Here is a 19,905-nt window from a genome sequence, read left to right on the forward strand (position 1 = left end):
GTTTTAATTAAACCAGCTTGAATCCATTCTATATGTACAGTATCTGCTGCCTTTCATTGTCTGAAAGGCCATCAAGATTTGACCTGGTTCTACTCACCACCTCGAACCACTTGACCAGGGTGCTGAAGTTGGGGTTCTTCTTGTAGTTCTGAATGAGAGCAGACTGGACTCCTCTCCCTGCACACTCTATGTCCACCCTGGGTCTGTCCACCTGGGCCAAATTCACCCTCTTCAGGTCCCTCAGGCCCCAGAACAGAACCTGGACCACAACACATCAGACTGGATCAGACCATTTGAACAGCACCCCAGATCTTATTTGGGGGTTGCCTTTAGCTCCCCTTACCTCCACCACCTGGAGCTGCGTTCCTCCTCCTTCCAGTTTCTAGCTTTGGGGTACTTTCTCTCTTTCTTCTAGTTACCATCCCTCTAGCTTGTAGTTTTACTACCCTCTCTGAGTGCTGTTCCCTAGTCATGGAGTGTTGTCTCACCTCTATGCGGTAGCGGCTGAGGATAGGTCGGATGCCCATGGGTACAGGGAGGATGGGTCCACAGTCTGAGTCTGTCAGACCATCGATGGGAGGAAGCTCCGCCCTCCCCCCTTGTCCAATCTACTCCAGGAAAAGAAGGGAGAGGAAGCAACAACCAACGTATACAACATACTGAGGAGATAAAATGACACTTAAATTACAAACAGCACAGTCATCATCAGTATTCGGCAATTAAAGGACCCAATATGTTTTGTTTTCCTAGTTTCTACTTTGGCTTTGTTCTGGACTTGTTTTGCAGAGGTACGGTAGTTAGAGAGAGTTGTTACAGAGCAAGACACTGAATAGAGATGGATGGGGCAGAGAGGGAAAACTTTATAGAATACACTTAGCAGAAGAAGACTTAGACTGGCCAGAGTGACCATATAGTTGGACTGACCAGAGAGACCATAGAGTTAGACTGACCAGAGAGACCATAGAGTTAGACTGACCAGAGATATCATAGAGTTAGACTGACCAGAGAGACCATAGAGTTAGACTGACCAGAGATATCATAGAGTTAGACTGACCAGAGAGACCATAGAGTTAGACTGACCAGAGTGACCATATAGTTAGACTGACCAGAGTGACCATAGAGTTAGACTGACCAGAGTGACCATAGAGTTAGACTGACCAGAGTGACCATAGAGTTAGACTGACCAGAGTGACCATAGCGTTAGACTGACCAGAGTGACCATAGAGTTAGACTGACCAGAGAGACCATAGAGTTAGACTGACCAGAGTGACCATAGAGTTAGACTGACCAGAGTGACCATAGAGTTAGACTGACCAGAGAGACCATAGAGTTAGACTGACCAGAGAGACCATAGAGTTAGACTGACCAGAGTGACCATAGAGTTAGACTGACCAGAGTGACCATAGAGTTAGACTGACCAGAGTGACCATAGAGGGATGGACAGAAGAGTGAAAAGAGCACCTTAATCTGAGGAACAGCAAAGTCATGGACAGCAATCAGAGCCCTCCTGATCTCCTCATCGTCATAGGGAATCTGCAGAGTGGGGACGGGTACAGGAGTACGTAGGGTGGAGGGCGGGAGGTAGGGGGGAGTAGGGCGGGGGTCCAGTGAAGGAAGGAGGGAGGGAGGAAAGAGGAGGAAGGTGGGTCAATGGACCACAGGTTGATAAGGACAGGATGGAAGAAGGAGAGGAGAGGCATGGAGGAAGAAGGAGAGGAGAGGCATGGAGGAAGAAGGAGAGGAGAGGCATGGAGGAAGAAGGAGAGGAGCGGCATGGAGGAAGAAGGAGAGGAGAGGCATGGAGGAAGAAGGACAGGAGAGGCATGGAGGAAGAAGGAGAGGAGAGGCATGGAGGAAGAAGGACAGGAGAGGCATGGAGGAAGAAGGACAGGAGAGGTATGGAGGAAGAAGGAGAGGAGAGGCATGGAGGAAGAAGGAGAGGAGAGGCATGGAGGAAGAAGGACAGGAGAGGCATGGAGGAAGAAGGACAGAAGAGGCATGGAGGTATTGTGGAAGGACGGACAATTAGATGAAATGGAAATGAATAACAGACAGATGAAGAGAAGGAAATATAGAGAGGGAAAGAAAGAGAGAGCCTTCTTTTCAAGATTTGCTGATGAATCAGCTCGTCACCGTGCTCCGTGCACAACTGTTCAGCAGTTGCATGTTCCATGCAATTGATAAATCTGTTGATGGTCATTCTCTACGTCAGGGTTCTTCAATTCCGGTCCTGGAGGGCCGAAACACCTCTGTTTTTCATCCTCTCCTTCTAATCAGGGGCTAATTCAGACCTGGGACACCAGGTGAGTGCAATTAACTACCAGGTAGAAATAAAAAACAGAAGTGTTTCGGCCCTCCAGGACCGGAATTGAAGAACCCTGCTCTACGTGATCCATTTGTCTAATAACTTCTTGTGTGTCGGTGTGTATTTTTCTTTCCATGCATGTCACTGGCATGCTCTTAGTGTGTTCCTGGCATGATATTTAGTTCCTAGTGTGTGTGTGTCACATGAGGTTGGTGGCACCTTAATTGGGGAGGACGGGCTCGTGGTAATGGCTGGAGCAGAATCAGTGGAATGGTATCAAATACACATGGTTTGATGCTATTCCATTCGCTCTGTTCCTGCCATTATTATGAGCCGTCCTCCCCTCAGCAGTCTCCACTGGTGTGTGTGTGTGTGTGTGTGTGTGTGTGCGCGCGTGCGTGCGTGTTCCTGGTGTATATACGTGCATGTTCCTGATGTGTGTGTGTGTGTATGTGTGTACTTGCAGTGTGCACACATGTCTATGTGTGCGAGTGTGTGATCAGCTCACCTGCAGCAGCTCGAAGGCAGCCAGTAGGTCACCGGCGGTAGAGTTACCACGGTAGATCTGGTAGTACTCTAGCTGCGGAGGGAACCTCGGGGGGCAGTAGTGCTCGTCACACATCTTAGTGATGGGCTTAGCAAACGTCCGACCAATGAACTCTGCCTTGCCCTGGACGCCACAGAGACAACAGTAGAAAGAAAAACAAAGTTAGAAACCTGTTTCTGAGGTGTATTTCTTGTCATGGCCACTGAGGGCCAGTGTAAGCACAGGCATAGTACTGAAAATGGTGTATAAAGTGGGTACTGTTCAGAGAACATGCTAGCTACTGTAAGGCTAACAGAATTTGAAAGAAGTCCTACCAGGGGTCATATCACTATGGGGTTCCATCAGTTTATGAGAAGCATGCATGACTGGTAGAGTAAACACTTCAACCAAACGGCTGCAACCAACCAACTACTGTTTCAGCTATCAAACACAACCATGTCTACAACCACTACTGGAGGAATGCAAGAGGGACATGCTTATGGCTATGTCATGGACAGACTGCAAGCCTAGTTTGGGAATGCCCTGTAAAATAGCCTGTCCTACCTCTTGCATGACTTGGCTAACTAGCTACTTTGCTACGCAAATAGAAGCCCAAAGCAGGAGAGGCGCTACTTCTAGCTTATTCACTCTACTTAGCCCCAACAGCATCATCCACAATATGAGCAGGAACAGGAGGAACATGGTAAATTAAGACAGGAACAGATACACAGTAAGGACATATGGACAAACACAAAGTGTTTCACAGACAGGGGCGGACTGGGACCAGAAATCAGCCCTGCCATTTCTAACACACCGGCCAATAGGGGGCCCCCATTATCAGCCAAATAATGATCATTTAGTGATTGATTGAGCTCTCTCTCTCTCTCTCTCTCTCTCTCTCTCTCTCTCTCTCTCTCTCTCTCTCTCTCTCTCTCTCTCTCTCTCTCTCTCTGTCTCTCTCTCTCTCTCTCTCTCTCTCTCTCTCTCTCTCTCTCTCTCTCTCTCTCTCTCTCTCTCTCTCTCTCTCTCTCTCTCTCTCTCTCTCTCTCTCTCTCTCTCTCTCTCTCTCTCTCTCTCTCTCTCTCTCTCTCTCTCTCTCTCTCTCTCTCTCTCTCTCTCTCTCTCTCTCTCTCTCTCTCTCTCTCTCTCTCTCTCTCTCTCTCTCTCTCTCTCTCTCTCTCTCTCTCTCTATCTCTCTATATCTCTCTATATATATATATATATATATATATATACCACAGTGTCCTGGTCGTAGACTTCTACCACAATGATAGGTGGGTCATCTCGTAGCTCGCCGGCCTCCCCAAACAGCTCAACATCATCAAACACCAGCAGCTGGTCCCACGTAGGGCACAAAGTCTCACTCAGGACCTAAAACACACAGACACACAAGCATTAACACACATACACACACATACACACACATACACACACACATACACACACACATACACACACATACACACATACACACACATACACACACACATACACACACATACACACACACATACACACACACATGCACTCACACACTGGCACACACACATACACGCATGCACACACACTTTACCTCAGTGACCTGGCTATGTGTGGAGAAGAATACCCTGGCGAAGGGGTCTGACAAGCCACTGCTGTCTGCAGCAAACAGACTCCTGGCTTGGTACATATGAGCCCTCAGCTGGAACACCTGCTTCACTGCAGAGCAGAGAGAGGACACAGAGATGAGACAACACTCAGATACACAGCAGAGTAGAGAGAGGACACAGAGATGAGACAACACTCAGATACACAGCAGAGCAGAGAGAGGACACAGAGATGAGACAACACTCAGATACACAGCAGAGTAGAGAGAGGACACAGAGATGAGACAACACTCAGATACACAGCAGAGTAGAGAGAGGACACAGAGATGAGACAACACTCAGATACACAGCAGAGCAGAGAGAGGACACAGAGACGCAAAGGTGTGAGCCATCAACACTTGAGTACATACTTCAATAAATGGGACTAGGTAATGGAGTGTGCAAATACACAACTTAGCTAACATATAAAGCATCTGCTCACTCACTATAGCCACAGTATATAGGGGTTACAGACTGTAAACAGACTTACTGTTATAGACAGTATGACAAAAAAAAATGTATGCACTCACTAACTGTAAGTCGCTCTGGATAAGAGCGTCTGCTAAATGACTATAATGTATAATGTAATAGACTAGACTGATGCGGGGTACAGACTGTAGACAGACTTACTGTTATAGACCAGACTGACGGGGGGTACAGACTGTAGACAGACTTACTGTTATAGACCAGACTGACGGGGGGTACAGACTGCAAACAGGGGCTTGTCCTGGGAGCCTTGTTCTCTTCAAAGCCATTGGGCAGGCCAGACAGGAAGTCCTTCCTCTGTTTGTTGAGGCCCAGCCACAGGTACATCTCCATCTTAGCCTGCACTGTCCATCCCGCAGGACCAAACCCCTTCTTACCAGGCAGCTGGGGACACAAACGTTAAAGCAACGTTATAGTGATATATAACTTTCATCAGCCATAGAAACATCTTAATCTTAGCTTGGGATCTAAAGACACAAGGCCAAAGACATACAACAGCAATACTAAGGTAAATTAACTTTCATCAGTTTGTTTGGGTTATAAAACAAAACAATGAGGGTGAGGAAGAAGCGGAGGGTGGAGAGAGCCAAGAAGGTTCACGTACCCTGAGGAAGACAGCTTTGACCTTGCCACAGTCCTTGCCTGTCTCCTCGTCTACGATGGAGTAGAGGATGTCTTTAGAGGGGATGCGGGCGTAGGCGATACGCTTGTTGTTACTCATCATCCATACAAACACATCTGGGATACTGTGCTGGGGCTGGAGGGCACAGAGGATATAGGTTCAAAGTTTTATTGACACCCACATAGCAGTCAATACAGGCTGAAATTCATGTGCATAACATTAATAATATTGATCAACACAAGGATGCACACCCTTGTAACGGTGAATGACATTTTATGAGTGTAGTTTGTTGTTGCACAGTGGTACTCTTTACTGTACAAAGTGATTGGTTATTATTATGCTAGTGTTTTATAATGGAGAGCTAGGATCCACTGTTGGGAGGTTGCCTGTGCTCTCTCTATAAGGCTCTGTCAATGCAGCTAGAATGTGTTATAACAAAGTTGAGTGTAACAGAATCTGTACTGTACCTCGTCGGCAAGGAAACGGAGCCTGTGCAGGAAGTTCTGAACCATCTTCAGTTTGTCTCTAACTGTGTTCCTCTTCACCTGGGAGCGAATCAGCTTGGCCTGCTGCCCCATGCTCTCCTACAGAGAAGGATATGACAATATAAACATTCCCACACTGTGCTACACAAGGATAGATTCATAACCATAACAACTCTGCCTTTACTCTCTCAGAGCAGCACTGTACCATCTCTCTCATGCAGGACTTGAGTCTCTCTTTGTCCAGTTTAGTTCTGCCTGCCTGGTTCTGGTCCTTGTTGGCCAAAGTGACGAAACGACTGAAAGTAAAAACACAGACACACATAGAGAAGATGTTTTGGTTGTCATCACTGTGTCTCTGGCTATGGCAGCCCAGTCACTGTAACAGCAGAAGTGATTATGGCTGTGGTATCAAATCAAATCAAATTTTATTGGCCACATGCGCCGTATACAACAGGTATTATATTATACATTACAGTGAAATGCTTACTTACAGCCCTTAACCAACAGTGCATTTATTTTTAATAAAAAAAGTAGAATAAAACAAAAAAGTGTTGAGAAAAAAAGAGCAGAAGTAAAATAAAATAACAGTAGGGAGGCTATATATTCAGGGGGGTACCGGTGCAGAGTCAATGTGCGGGGGCACCGGCTAGTTGAGGTAGTTGAAGTAATATGTACATGTGGGTAGAGTTAAAGTGACTATGCATAAATAATTAACAGAGTAGCAGCAGCGTAAAATGATGGGGGCAGTGCAAATAGCCCGGGTAGCCATGATTAGCTGTTTAGGAGTCTTATGGCTTGGGGGTAGAAGCTGTTGAGAAGTCTTTCGGACCTAGACTTGGCACTCCGGTACCGCTTGCCGTGCGGTAGCAGAGAGAACAGTCTATGACTAGGGTGGCTGGAGTCTTTGACAATTTTGAGGGCCTTCCTCTGGTATCCTCTGGTATACCGCCTGGTATAGAGGTCCTGGCAGGAAGCTTGGCCCCAGTGATGTACTGGGCCGTACGCACTACCCTCTGTAGTGCCTTACGGTCAGAGGCCAAGCAGTTGCCATACCAGGCGGTGATGCAACCAGTCAGGATGCTCTCGATGGTGCAGCTGTATACTTTTTTGAGGATCTGAGGACCCATGCCAAATCTTTTCAGTCTCCTGAGGGGGAATAGGCTTTGTCGTGCCCTCTTCACGACTGTCTTGGTGTGTTTGGACCATGATAGTTCGTTTGTGATGTGGACACCAAGGATCTTGAAGCTCTCAACCTGTTCCACTACAGCCCCGTCGATGAGAATAGGGGCGTGCTCAGTCCTATTTTTATTCCTGTCGTCCACAATCATCTCCTTTGTCTTGGTCACGTTGAGGGAGAGGTTGTTATCCTGGCACCACATGGCCAGGTCTCTGACCTCCTCCCTATAGGCTGTCTCATCGTTGTCGGTGATCAGGCCTACCACTGTTGTGTCGTCGGCAAACTTAATGATGGTGTTGGAGTCGTGCCTGGCCATGCAGTCATGGGTGAACAGGGAGTACAGGAGAGGACTGAGCATGCACCCCTGAGGGGCCCCCGTGTTGAGGATCAGTGTGGCAGATGTGTTGTTACCTACCCTTACCACCTAGGGGTGGCCCGTCAGGAAGTCCAGGATCCAGTTGCAGAGGGAGGTGTTTAGTCTCAGGATCCTTGAGCTTTGAGGGCACTATGGTGTTGAATGCTGAGCTGTAGTCAATGAATAGCATTCTCACGTAGGTGTTCCTCTTGTCCAGGTGGGAAAGGGCAGTGTGGAGTGCAATAGACATTGCAGCATCTGTGGATCTGTTGGGGCGGTATGCAAATTGGAGTGGGTCTAGGGTTTCTGGGATAATGCTGTTGATGTGAGCCATGACCAGCCTTTCAAAGCACTTCATGGCTACAGACGTCAGTGCTACGGGTCGGTAGTCATTTAGGCAGGTTATCTTAGAGTCCTTGGGCACGGGGACTATGGTGGTCTGTTTGAAACATGTTGGTATTACAGACTCAGTCAGGGACATGTTGAAAATGTCAGTGAAGACACTTGCCAGTTGGTCAGCACATGCTCGGAGTACACGTCCTGGTAATCCGTCTGGCCCTGCGGCCTTGTGAATGTTGACCTGCTTAAAAGTCTTACTCACATCGGCTACGGAGAGCGTGATCAGATAGTCATCCGGAACAGCTGGTGCTCTCATGCATGCTTCAGTGTTGCTTGCCTCGAAGCAAGCATAGAAGTGGTTTAGCTCGTCTGGAAGTCTTGTGTCACTGGGCAGCTCGCGGCTGTGCTTCCCTTTGTAGTCTGTAATTGTTTTCAAGCCCTGCCACATCCGACGAGCGTCAGAGCCGGTGTAGTACGATTCAATCTTAGTCCTGTATTGACTTTTTGCCTGTTTGATGGTTCGTCGGAGGGCATAGCGGGATTTCTTATAAGCGTCCGGGTTAGAGTCCCGCTCCTTGAAAGCGGCAGCTCTACCCTTTAGCTCAGTGCGGATGTTGCCTGTAATCCATGGCTTCTGGTTGGGGTATGTACGTACGGTCACTGTGGGGACGACATCATCAATGCACTTATTGATGAAGCCAGTGACTGTGTCTCCTCAATGCTATCTGAAGAATCCCGGAACATGTTCCAGTCTGTGCTAGCAAAACAGTCCTGTAGCTTAGCATCTGCGTCATCTGACCACTTTTTTATTAACCGAGTCACTGGTGCTTCCTGCTTTAGTTTTTGCTTATAAGCAGGAATTAGGAGGATAGAGTCATGGTCAGATTTGCCAAATGGAGGGCGAGGGAGAGCTTTGTATGCGTCTCTGTGTGTGGAGTAAAGGTGGTCTAGAGTTTTTTTTCCTCTGGTTGCACATTTCACATGCTGGTAGAAATTAGGTAGAACTGATTTAAGTTTCCCTGCATTAAAGTCCCCGGCCACTAGGAGCGCTGCCTCTGGATGAGCGTTTTCCTGTTGACTTATGGCCTTATACAGCTCATTCAGTGCAATCTTAATGCCAGCATTGGTTTGTGGTGGTAAATAGACAGCTATGAAAAATATAGATGAAAACTCTCTTGGTAAATAGTGTGGTCTACAGCTTATCATAAGATACTCTAACTCAGTCGAGCAAAACCTCAAGACTTCCTTAGTATTTGATTTTGTGCACCAGCTGTTGTAATGTTAGCTCACTTGCAGCCAGTGCTGAGTTCCTCCAGCACCCCTCGGAGTCGGCGTTCTGGATAGGCCTTCTCTGTCTTAATGATCTCCTGTACGTCATTCAGACCCTCCTCCTGTCAGACACAACCCATAAACACAAACAAGTGCATACAGTAATGCCTTGAGTTTATTGGGGTTCATCTAATTATTATCCTGCTGGTGCACATTCAACATGAGTAGTTACTGACCATTTTGTCTGCAATCTTGTCCATGATGTTGGAGTTGTAAAGTCGTCTCCTCTGGTCCTGCCACCAGCTCTTGATGTAGATACATGGCTTCTTCTCAAAGTAGGGCAGGTGGAAGTAGTTCCTGAGGTTGGCAAAATAAAAAAGGTTTCCAAAGGCTGTGTAGAATCGATATGATCTAGAGTGTTGACATTATCAGAGTCCCTCAGAGAATAAGATCAATGGTAACGGATTTCTTTCATATTTCTATTTTTTTCTACTTGCAGTGTACTTTGTACCATACAATTTTTTATCTACATTCTTTTAATGTTATAGTACTTTGTGACACATATCTGTATAGGCTACATTGTGTTCTATGAATAAGGAAGATCTAGACCAAGTGGTTCCCAGATTTATCTTGAGTTGTGACACGCCATAAGCAAAACAATATTTCTAGCCAGAACCCAGGCTTTAGATGTGACCCAGGAGGAACTGACAGAACATAACCCACCACCCCTGATCCTGACCCTTGAACCCCTGTCCTCTGACCTGTCTGTGATGACAGGTTTCATGGGAGGGGTGGAGGACACAGACACCAGATCCCCATCATCATCCACCTCGTCCTCACTGGAGTTCTGCTGGATCAGCTCTGACTCTTCCTCATCACTCTCTCCTCCTCCCTCTTTCTTCTTCTTCTTAGCTGCGGAGGGCTTGCTCACTCCGTCTATCTGGTTGCCGTAGTTACCTGGGAGAAGGAAATGGGAAAAGTAGAGACAGTAGTAGAATTGTATGGTTGTGTTTTTGTTTGTGTTATTTACATGCCAAACATACAAATCATTGAGTACTCTTTTTAGTCCAATACTAATGATAATTGAGTCTGTTAAGTTATTACTGTATACCCTGGAGTGTACTACTTACCTATTGTGACCTCGAAGCTGATTGGCTTATCGCCGATCTTCCTGTCGATCATGGTGGCCTCCAGGAAGGAACCAAATAGGAAGAATTCCTCTATTTTCCCTGTGGCACTCTGAACGACAGAATAAAGATAAATGGTAGCATCAAACCTGCTTTAATCCCATCTCTCACACAGACAGAATGTAGAATAAACAAATACAGTCCCATTCACCAACATACAGGTTTTTATTTTTGAACAAAAATATGATAATGCATGGCCCAATGTCGCAAGAATCTGTACATAATTCCTGGAAGCTGAAAATGTCCCAGTTCTTCCATGGCCTGCATAATCCCCAGACATGTCACCCATTGAGAATGTTTGGGATGCTCTGGATTGACGTGTACGACAGTATGTTCCAGTTCATGCCAACATCCAGCAACTTAACACAACCATTGAAGAGGAGTGGGACAACATTCCACAGGCCACAATCAACAACCTGATCAACTCTATGCGAAGGAGACATTGGGCCATACATTATCATGCATGAGGTGATTGTGGGGGATGAATGTGAGTGAGACTTTTAAGCAGGTCAACATTCACAAGGCCACAGGGCCAGACGGATTACCAGGACGTGTACTCCGAGCATGTGCTGACCAACTGGCAAGTGTCTTCACTGACATTTTCAACATGTTCCTGACTGAGTCTGTAATACCAACATGTTTCAAGCAGACCACCATAGTCCCCGTGCCCAAGGACACTAAGATAACCTGCCTAAATGACTACCGACCCGTAGCACTGACGTCTGTAGCCATGAAGTGCTTTGAAAGGCTGGTCATGGCTCCATTATCCCAGAAACCCTAGACCCACTTTGCATACCACCCCAACAGATCCACAGATGATGCAATCTCTATTGCACTCCACACTGCCCTTTCCCACCTGGACAAGAGGAACACCTACGTGAGAATGCTATTCATTGACTACAGCTCAGCATTCAACACCATAGTGCCCTCAAAGCTCATCACTAAGCTAAGGATCCTGGGACTAAACACCTCCCTCTGCAACTGGATCCTGGACTTCCTGACGGGCCGCCCCCAGGTGGTAAGGGTAGGTAACAACACATCTGCCACACTGATCCTCAACACGGGGGCCCCTCAGGGGTGCGTTCTCAGTCCCCTCCTGTACTCCCTGTTCACCCATGACTGCATGGCCAGGCACGACTCCAACACCATCATTAAGTTTGCCGACGACACAACAGTGGTAGGCCTGATCACCGACAACGATGAGACAGCCTATGGGGAGACCTGGCCGTGTGGTGCCAGGATAACAACCTCTCCCTCAACGTGCAAAGGAGATGATTGTGGACTACAGGATAAAAAATAGGACTGAGCACGCCCCCATTCTCATCGACGGGGCTGTAGTGGAACAGGTTGAGAGCTTCAAGTTCCTTGGTGTCCACCCCCACCCCATCTTTTTACGCTGCTGCTATTATTTATGCATAGTCACTTTAACTCTACCCACATGTACATATTACTTCAACTAGCCGGTGCCCCCGCACATTGACTCTGCACCGGTACCCCCCCTGTATATATAGCCTCCCTACTGATATTTTACTTCTGCTCTTTTTTTTTCTTTTTTTTATTAAAAATAAATGCACTGTTGGTTAAGGGCTGTAAGTAAGCATTTCACTGTAATGTCTGCACCTGCTCTCTCTCTCTCTCTCTCTCTCTCTCTCTCTCTCTCTCTCTCTCTCTCTCTCTCTCTCTCTCTCTCTCTCTCTCTCTCTCTCTCTCTCTCTCTCTCTCTCTCTCTCTCTCTCTCTCTCTCTCTCTCTCTCTCTCTCTCTCTCTCTCTCTCTCTCTCTCTCTCTCTCTCTCTCTCTCTCTCTCTCTCTCTCTCTCTCTCTCTCTCTCTCTCTCTCTCTCTCTCTCTCTCTCTCTCTCTCTCTCTCTCTCTCTCTCTCTCTCTCTCTCTCTCTCTCTCTCTCTCTCTCTCTCTCTCTCTCTCTCTCTCTCTCTCTCTCCTCTCTCCTCTCTCTCTCTCTTCTCTCTCTCTCTCTGTCTCTCTCTCTCTCTCTTCTCTCTCTCTCTCTCTCTCTCTCTCTCTCTCTCTCAAACTGATATCAATAACTTACTGCACCCAGGGGAGACATTAGGTAGGCATTAGCTAAGCAAAGAGACAGCCAAGGGATAGTTGGCTACTTAGCCTGGGGTAACAAAGCTGATGCTATTGATTTCCAGTTACTTCATGTGGAATAGAGTTCCATGTAGTCCTGTGCGCCTCCCATAGTCTGATCTGGTGGCATGTCTGGTGGGGTATGCATGGGTGTCTGAGCTGTGTGCTATTCATTTAAACAGACAGCTCGGTGCTTTCAACATGTCAATACCTCTCACAAATACAAGAGGTGATGAAGTCAATCTCTCCTCTAATTTGAGCCAGGAGAGATTGACATGCATTTTATTAATGTTTGCTCTCTTTGTAGATCGAAGGGCCAGCTGTGCTGCCCTGTTCTGAGCCAATTGCAATTTTCCTAAGTCCCTCTTTGTGGCACCTGACCACATGACTGAACAGTAGTCCAGGTGTGACAAAACTAGAGCCTGTAGGACCTGCCTTGTTGATAGTGATGTTAAGAAGGCAGAGCAGCGCTTTAATATGGACAGACTTCTCCCCATCTTAGCTATTGTTGTATCAATATGTTATGTCCATGACAGTTTACAATCCAGGGTTACTCCAAGCAGTTTAGTCACCTCAACTTGCTCAATTTCCACATTATTTATTACAATATTTAGTTGAGGTATGGGTTTAGTGAATGATTTGTCCTATATACAATGCATTTCGTTTTTTGAAATATTTATCACTAACTTATTCCTTGCCACCCATTCTGAAACTAACTGCACCTCTTTGTTAAGTGTTGCAGTCATTGCAGTCGCTGTAGTAGCTGACGTGTATAGTGTTGAGTCATCCGCATACATAAACACACTGGCTTTACTCAAAGACAGTGGCATGTCGTTTGTAAAGATTGAAAAAAGTAAGGGGCCTAGACAGTTGCCCTGGGGAATTCCTGATTCTACCTGGATTTTGTTGGAGAGGCTTCCATTAAAGAACACCCTCTGTGTTCTGTTAGACAGGTAACTCTTTATCTACAATATAGCAGGGGGTGTAAAGCCATAACACATACGTTTTTCCAGCAGAAGACTATGATCGATAATGTCAAAAGCCGTGCTGAAGTCTAACAAAACAGCCCCCACAATCTTTTTATCATCAATTTCTCTCAGCCAATCACCAGTCATTTGTGTAAGTGTTGTGCTTCTTGAATGTCCTTCCCTCTAAGTGTGCTGAAAGTCTGTGGTCAATTTGTTTACTGTAAAATAGAATTGTATCTGGTCAACCACAATTATTTCCAAAACTTTACTAAGGGTTGGCAACAGGCTGATTGGTCGGCTATTTGAGCTAGTAAAGGGGGCTTTACTATTCTTAAGTAGTGGAATTACTTTTGGTTCCCTCCAGGCCTGAGGGCACACACTTTCTAGTAGGCTTAAATTGAAGATATGGCAAATAGGAGTGGCAATATTGTCCGCTATTATCCTCAGTAATTTTCCATCCAAGTTGTCATTGTTGATAGACAACAATTATTTGTTCACCTCTTCCACACTCAATTTACAGAATTCAAAATTACAATTCTTGCCTTTCATAATTTGGTCAGATATACTTGGATGTGTAGTGTCGGTGTTTGTTGCTGACATGTCATGCCTAAGTTTGCTACTCTTGCCAATGAAAAAATAATTAAAGTAGTTGGCAATATCAGTCGGTTTTGTAATGAATGAGCCATCTGATTCAATGAATGACGGAGCTGAGTTTGCCATTTTTTGCAAAATGTCATTGAAGGTGCTCCAAAGCTTTTTACTATCATTCTTTATTCCTTCTCCATGGCCGACGTGAGTAAGACATGTAAGCATGCTAACCCTCGCAAGGCTGCCGGCCTAGAAGTCATCCCTAGCCACATCCTCAGAGCATGCGCAGACCAGCTGGCTGGTGTGTTTACGGACATATTCAATCTCTCCCTATCCCAGTCTGCTGTCCCCACATGCTTCAAGATGGCCATTATCCCTGTGCCCAAGAAAGCAAAGGTAACTGAACTAAATGACTATCTCACTTCTGTCATCATGAAGTGCTTTGAGAGAATAGTCAAGGATCATATCACCTCTATCTTACCTAATTCATCATTAGAAAACCCTTTTGCAATTATGTTAGCACAGCTGAAAACTGTTGTGCTTATTAAAGAAGCAATAAAACTGGCCTTCTTGAGACTAGTTGAGTATCTGGAGCATCAGCAATTGTGGGTTCGATTACAGGCTCAAATTGGCCAGAAACAAATAACTTTCTTCTGAAACTTGTCAGTCTATTCTTGTTCTGAGAAATGAAGGCTATTACAGGCGAGAAATTTCCAAGAAACGGAAGGTCTCGTACAACACTGTGTACTACTCCCTTCACAGAACAGCGCAAACTGGCTCTAACCAGAATAGAAAGAGGAGTGGGAGGCCCCGGTGCACAACTGAGCAAGAGGACAAATACATTAGAGTGTCTAGTTTGAGAAACAGACGCCTCACAGGTCCTCAACTGGCAGCTTCATTAAATAGTACCCGTAAAACACCAGTCTCAACGTCAACAATGAAGAGGCGACTCCGGGATGCTGACCTTCTAGGCAGAGTTGCAAAGAAAAAGCAATTTCTCAGAATGGCAAATAAAAAGAAAAGATTAAGATGGGCAGTCTGAGATATGGCTTTTTCTTTGCAACTCTGCCTAGAAGGTCAGCATCCCGGAGTCGCCTCTTCACTGTTGATGTTTTGCGGGTACTATTTAATGAAGCTGCCAGTTGAGGACCTGTGAGGCGCCTGTTTCTCAAACTAGACACTCTAATGTATTTGTCCTCTTGCTCAGTTGTGCACCGGGGCCTCCCATATAGATTGCAAAATAGTTGGGAAGAGATTTTTGACGTACCGATTCCATGGCATAGGGTTTATGAACTGATACGCAAAACGATGCCGGATTCAAAACTTAGAATTTTTCAATTTAAATTATTATATAAAATTCTTGCTACCAATAGAATGTTATTTGTATGGGGGATACAATCTTCCTAGATCTGCAGATTTGGCTGTGAAGAGACAATCATTAGATCATTTGTTTTGGTACTGTCCATTTGTAGCTTGTTTCTGGACACAGGTCCAGGAATGGCTGAAGGATTGCAATATTTGCATGGAGCTCACCCTGCAGATAGCACTACTGGGTGATCTGAAAAGTTATAGTCAATCGATCAATAATATAATAATACTTTTAGCAAAGATGTTTATTTTCAATTCACAAACTGTAGAAACTATGAGATTAGAAAGGTTCAGAACTTTTGTAAAACATCACAGTACAGTTGAAAAAGATATGGCAAATAGAAATCCAATATGGATGGTGTTAAGAGATAGATGGGGAGGTGTTGAATGGAGCTGAAGGATGGGACTAATAACAACAACTAATAACAACAAGATAACTAGTGTAAGACATGCTGTGTCCATAAACAGTATATAGGTTATACATTGTGAGCTTTTGTGAAAGAGCACAGTTAGAAATATATGGCATATAGAAGCATACCAAATAGACATCATGAAAATGATCGGAGGGAGTTCAGGAGTAAAAACAAACAAAATATAAGTATTGACTGTGTCCATAAAATGTATATAGTATGTATAAGCATGAAGTAGAGGCCTAAGCATTGTTGTTCACTAGTTTACTCCAATTAGGGAAGGGATGGTGGGGTTGGAAAGTAATAAAGGGAAATATATATATTTTTAAAGGATATGTATGTCTGTATGTATGTGTATATGTATATGTGTATGTATGTGTGTGTGTATATATATATATATATATATATAATCATATACAGTAGGGGAAAAAAAGTATTTAGTCAGCCACCAATTGTGCAAGTTCTCCCACTTCAAAAGATGAGAGAGGCCTGTAATTTTCATCATAGGTACACGTCAACTATGACAAACAAACTGAGATTTTTTTTTACAGAAAATCACATTGTAAGATTTTTTATGAATTTATTTGCAAATTATGGTGGAAAATAAGTATTTGGTCACCTACAAACAAGCAAGATTTCTGGCTCTCACAGACCTGTAACTTATTCTTTAAGATGCTCCTCTGTCCTCCACTCATTACCTGTATTAATGGCACCTGTTTCAGTATAAAAGACACCTGTCCACAACCTCAAACAGTCACACTCCAAACTCCACTATGGCCAAGACCAAAGAGCTGTCAAAGGACACCAGAAACAAAATTGTAGACCTGCACCAGGCTGGGAAGACTGAATCTGCAATAGGTAAGCAGCTTGGTTTGAAGAAATCAACTGTGGGAGCAATTATTAGGAAATGGAAGACATACAAGACCACTGATAATCTCCCTCGATCTGGGGCTCCACGCAAGATCTCACCCCGTGGGGTCAAAATGATCACAAGAACGGTGAGCAAAAATCCCAGAACCACACGGGGGGACCTAGTGAATGACCTGCAGAGAGCTGGGACCAAAGTAACAAAGCCTAGCATCAGTAACACACTACGCCGCCAGGGACTCAAATCCTGCAGTGCCAGACGTGTCCCCCTGCTTAAGCCAGTACATGTCCAGGCCCGTCTGAAGTTTGCTAGAGTGCATTTGGATGATCCAGAAGAGGATTGGGAGAATGTCATATGGTCAGATGAAACCAAAATATAACTTTTTAAAAACTCAACACGTAGTCTTTGGAGGACAAAGAATGCTGAGTTGCATCCAAAGAACACCATACCTATTGTGAAGCATGGGGGTGGAAACATCATACTTTGGGGCTGTTTTTCTGCAAAGGGACCAGGACGACTGATCCGTGTAAAGGAAAGAATGAATGGGGCCATGTATCGTGAGATTCTGAGTGAAAACCTCCTTCCATCAGCTAGGGCATTGAAGATGAAACGTGGCTGGGTCTTTCAGCATGACAATGATCCCAAACACACCGTCCGGGCAACGAAGGAGTGGCTTCGTAAGAAGCATTTCAAGGTCCTGGAGTGGCCTAGCCAGTCTCCAGATCTCAACCCCATAGAAAATCTTTGGAGGGAGTTGAAAGTCCGTGTTGCCCTGCGACAGCCCCAAAACATCACTGCTCTAGAGGAGATCTGCATGGAGGAATGGGCCAAAATTGTCACACCCTGGCTCTGGGACTCATTATGTTGAGCCAGGGTGTGTTCATTCTATGTGTGTATTTCTATGTTGGTAATTCTGTGGTGTTTATTTCTATGTTGGCTAGAGTGACTCCCAATCAGAGGCAACGAGTGTCAGCTGTCGTTGGTTGTCTCTGATTGGGAGCCATATTTATACTGTCTATGTTCCCTTTGTGTTTGTGGGTTCTTGTTCCGTGTTCGGTCTTTGATACCGTGGACTTCACGAGTCGTTTCTTGTTTTGTATTGTGTTTACACTTTAACTAATTAAAGTATGTTCGTTCATCACGCTGCGCCTTGGTCTGTTCCCTACGACGATCGTGACAGAAGAACCCACCATGCAACGACCAAGCAGCGTGTCCAGGGGCAGCTCTTGGGCTGGACATGGGAGGAAGCGCCGGGAGAAGAGACGGTGGAGGCGCGCCGTAGAGAGGAGCAACGGCGTGATCAGGGTCGTCGTCGGGCGGTCGAGAGGCAACCCCAGAAAATTTTTAGGGGGGCACACGGCATGGACGACGGGGCTGACGGAGGCAAAAAGGGGCGGATTCTGGAGGCCACCAGGTTACGGATACACCGCCCTGTACGTCCTGTGCGGATGCCTCACACAGAGTGTGTGAGGGTAGGCATTCAGCCAGGACGGGTTGTGGCCGCTCTTCACTCCAGGGCTCCTATCCGTCTCCACAGCCCGGTTCGGCCTGTCCCTGCTCCACGCACCAAGCCTACGGTGTGCATCGCCAGCCCAGTCCGGCCAGTCCCTGCTCCACGCACCAAGCCTACGGTGTGCGTCGCCAGCCCGGTCCGGCCTGTCCCTGCTCCACGCACCAAGCCTACGGTGTGCGTCGCCAGCCCAGTCCGGCCAGTCCCTGCTCCACGCACCAAGCCTACGGTGTGCGTCGACAGCCCAGCCCGGCCTGTCCCTGCTCCACGCACCAAGCCTACGGTGTGCGTCGCCAGCCCAGTCCGGCCTGTCCCTGCTCCACGCACCAAGCCTACGGTGTGCGTCGCCAGCCCAGCCCGGCCTGTCCCTGCTCCACGCACCAAGCCTACGGTGTGCGTCGCCAGCCCAGTCCGGCCTGTCCCTGCTCCACGCACCAAGCCTACGGTGTGCGTCGCCAGCCCAGTCCGGCCTGTCCCTGCTCCACGCACCAAGCCTACGGTGTGCGTCGCCAGCCCAGCCCGACCTGTCCCTGCTCCACGCACCAAGCCTACGGTGCGCGTCGCCAGCCCGGCCCGGCCTATTCCTGCCACTCGCACCAAGTATACGGTGCGCGTCGCCAGCCCGGCCCGGCTTGTTCCTGCCACTCGCACCAAGTATACGGTGCGCGTCGCCAGCCCGGCCCGGCCTGTTCCTGCCACTCGCACCAAGTCTACGGTGCGCGTCGCCAGCCCGGCCCGGCTTGTTCCTGCCACTCGCACCAAGTATACGGTGCGCGTCGCCAGCCCGGCCCGGCCTGTTCCTGCCACTCGCACCAAGTATACGGTGCGCGTCGCCAGCCCGGCCCGGCCTGTTCCTGCCACTCGCACTAAGCCAGGGGTGCGAGAAGTCAGCCTGGTAAGGCCCGTTCCTCCTCCACGCACCAAGCCAGGGGTGCGAGTCGTCAGCCTGGTAAGGCCCGTTCCTCCTCCACACACCGAGCCAGGGGTGCGCGTCGTCAGTCCAGCACAACCCGTGCCTGGTAAGGTACCGGTCAACTGCTCCACTATGGAGCTGAAGCTAACCGCTCCTGCTAAGTCCAGTCCTGCTCCTGCCGGCGGGGCCAGACTGGACCAAGGGCGCTATGGGGGGTGTATTGGAGGGTGGTGGTCAAGGCCGGAGCCAGAACCGCCGCCGAGGAGGTATGCCCGCCCAGCCCTCCCCTGTTTTGTTTAGTTGAGGCGCGGTCGCAGTCCGCGCCTTTAGGGGGGGGGTACTGTCACACCCTGGCTCTGGGACTCATTATGTTGAGCCAGGGTGTGTTCATTCTATGTGTGTATTTCTATGTTGGTAATTCTGTGGTGTTTATTTCTATGTTGGCTAGAGTGACTCCCAATCAGAGGCAACGAGTGTCAGCTGTCGTTGGTTGTCTCTGATTGGGAGCCATATTTATACTGTCTATGTTCCCTTTGTGTTTGTGGGTTCTTGTTCCGTGTTCGGTCTTTGATACCGTGGACTTCACGAGTCGTTTCTTGTTTTGTATTGTGTTTACACTTTAACTAATTAAAGTATGTTCGTTCATCACGCTGCGCCTTGGTCTGTTCCCTACGACGATCGTGACAAAAATACCAGCAACAGTGTGTGAAAACCTTGTGAAGACTTACAGAAAACGTTTGACCTGTGTCATTGCCAACAAAGGGTATATAACAAAGTATTGAGAAACTTTTGTTATTGACCAAATACTTATT

At 47.0% G+C, this 19,905-nt stretch overlaps 1 protein-coding gene across 1 annotated transcript in view; it reads right to left on the bottom strand.

Moving 5' to 3' along the window:
• LOC121548745 (otoferlin) overlaps nucleotides 1–19,905 on the bottom strand; it is a 105,188-nt gene that overhangs the window by 14,702 nt on the left and 70,581 nt on the right. Inside the window, exons 16-29 of the mRNA XM_041860287.2 lie at nucleotides 10,320–10,428; nucleotides 9,951–10,146; nucleotides 9,426–9,546; nucleotides 9,211–9,311; nucleotides 6,255–6,345; nucleotides 6,032–6,148; nucleotides 5,547–5,699; nucleotides 5,134–5,326; nucleotides 4,405–4,529; nucleotides 4,068–4,202; nucleotides 2,814–2,975; nucleotides 1,462–1,533; nucleotides 489–608; nucleotides 98–259 (exon numbers count right to left, since the gene is read on the bottom strand). Of these exons, the coding sequence (XP_041716221.2) occupies nucleotides 98–259; nucleotides 489–608; nucleotides 1,462–1,533; nucleotides 2,814–2,975; nucleotides 4,068–4,202; nucleotides 4,405–4,529; nucleotides 5,134–5,326; nucleotides 5,547–5,699; nucleotides 6,032–6,148; nucleotides 6,255–6,345; nucleotides 9,211–9,311; nucleotides 9,426–9,546; nucleotides 9,951–10,146; nucleotides 10,320–10,428 (1,857 nt within the window). The remainder of the gene's footprint in view (nucleotides 1–97; nucleotides 260–488; nucleotides 609–1,461; nucleotides 1,534–2,813; nucleotides 2,976–4,067; nucleotides 4,203–4,404; nucleotides 4,530–5,133; nucleotides 5,327–5,546; nucleotides 5,700–6,031; nucleotides 6,149–6,254; nucleotides 6,346–9,210; nucleotides 9,312–9,425; nucleotides 9,547–9,950; nucleotides 10,147–10,319; nucleotides 10,429–19,905) is intronic.

The sequence above is a fragment of the Coregonus clupeaformis genome, chromosome 33 (assembly GCF_020615455.1).
Source record: "Coregonus clupeaformis isolate EN_2021a chromosome 33, ASM2061545v1, whole genome shotgun sequence".
NCBI lineage: Eukaryota > Metazoa > Chordata > Actinopteri > Salmoniformes > Salmonidae > Coregonus > Coregonus clupeaformis.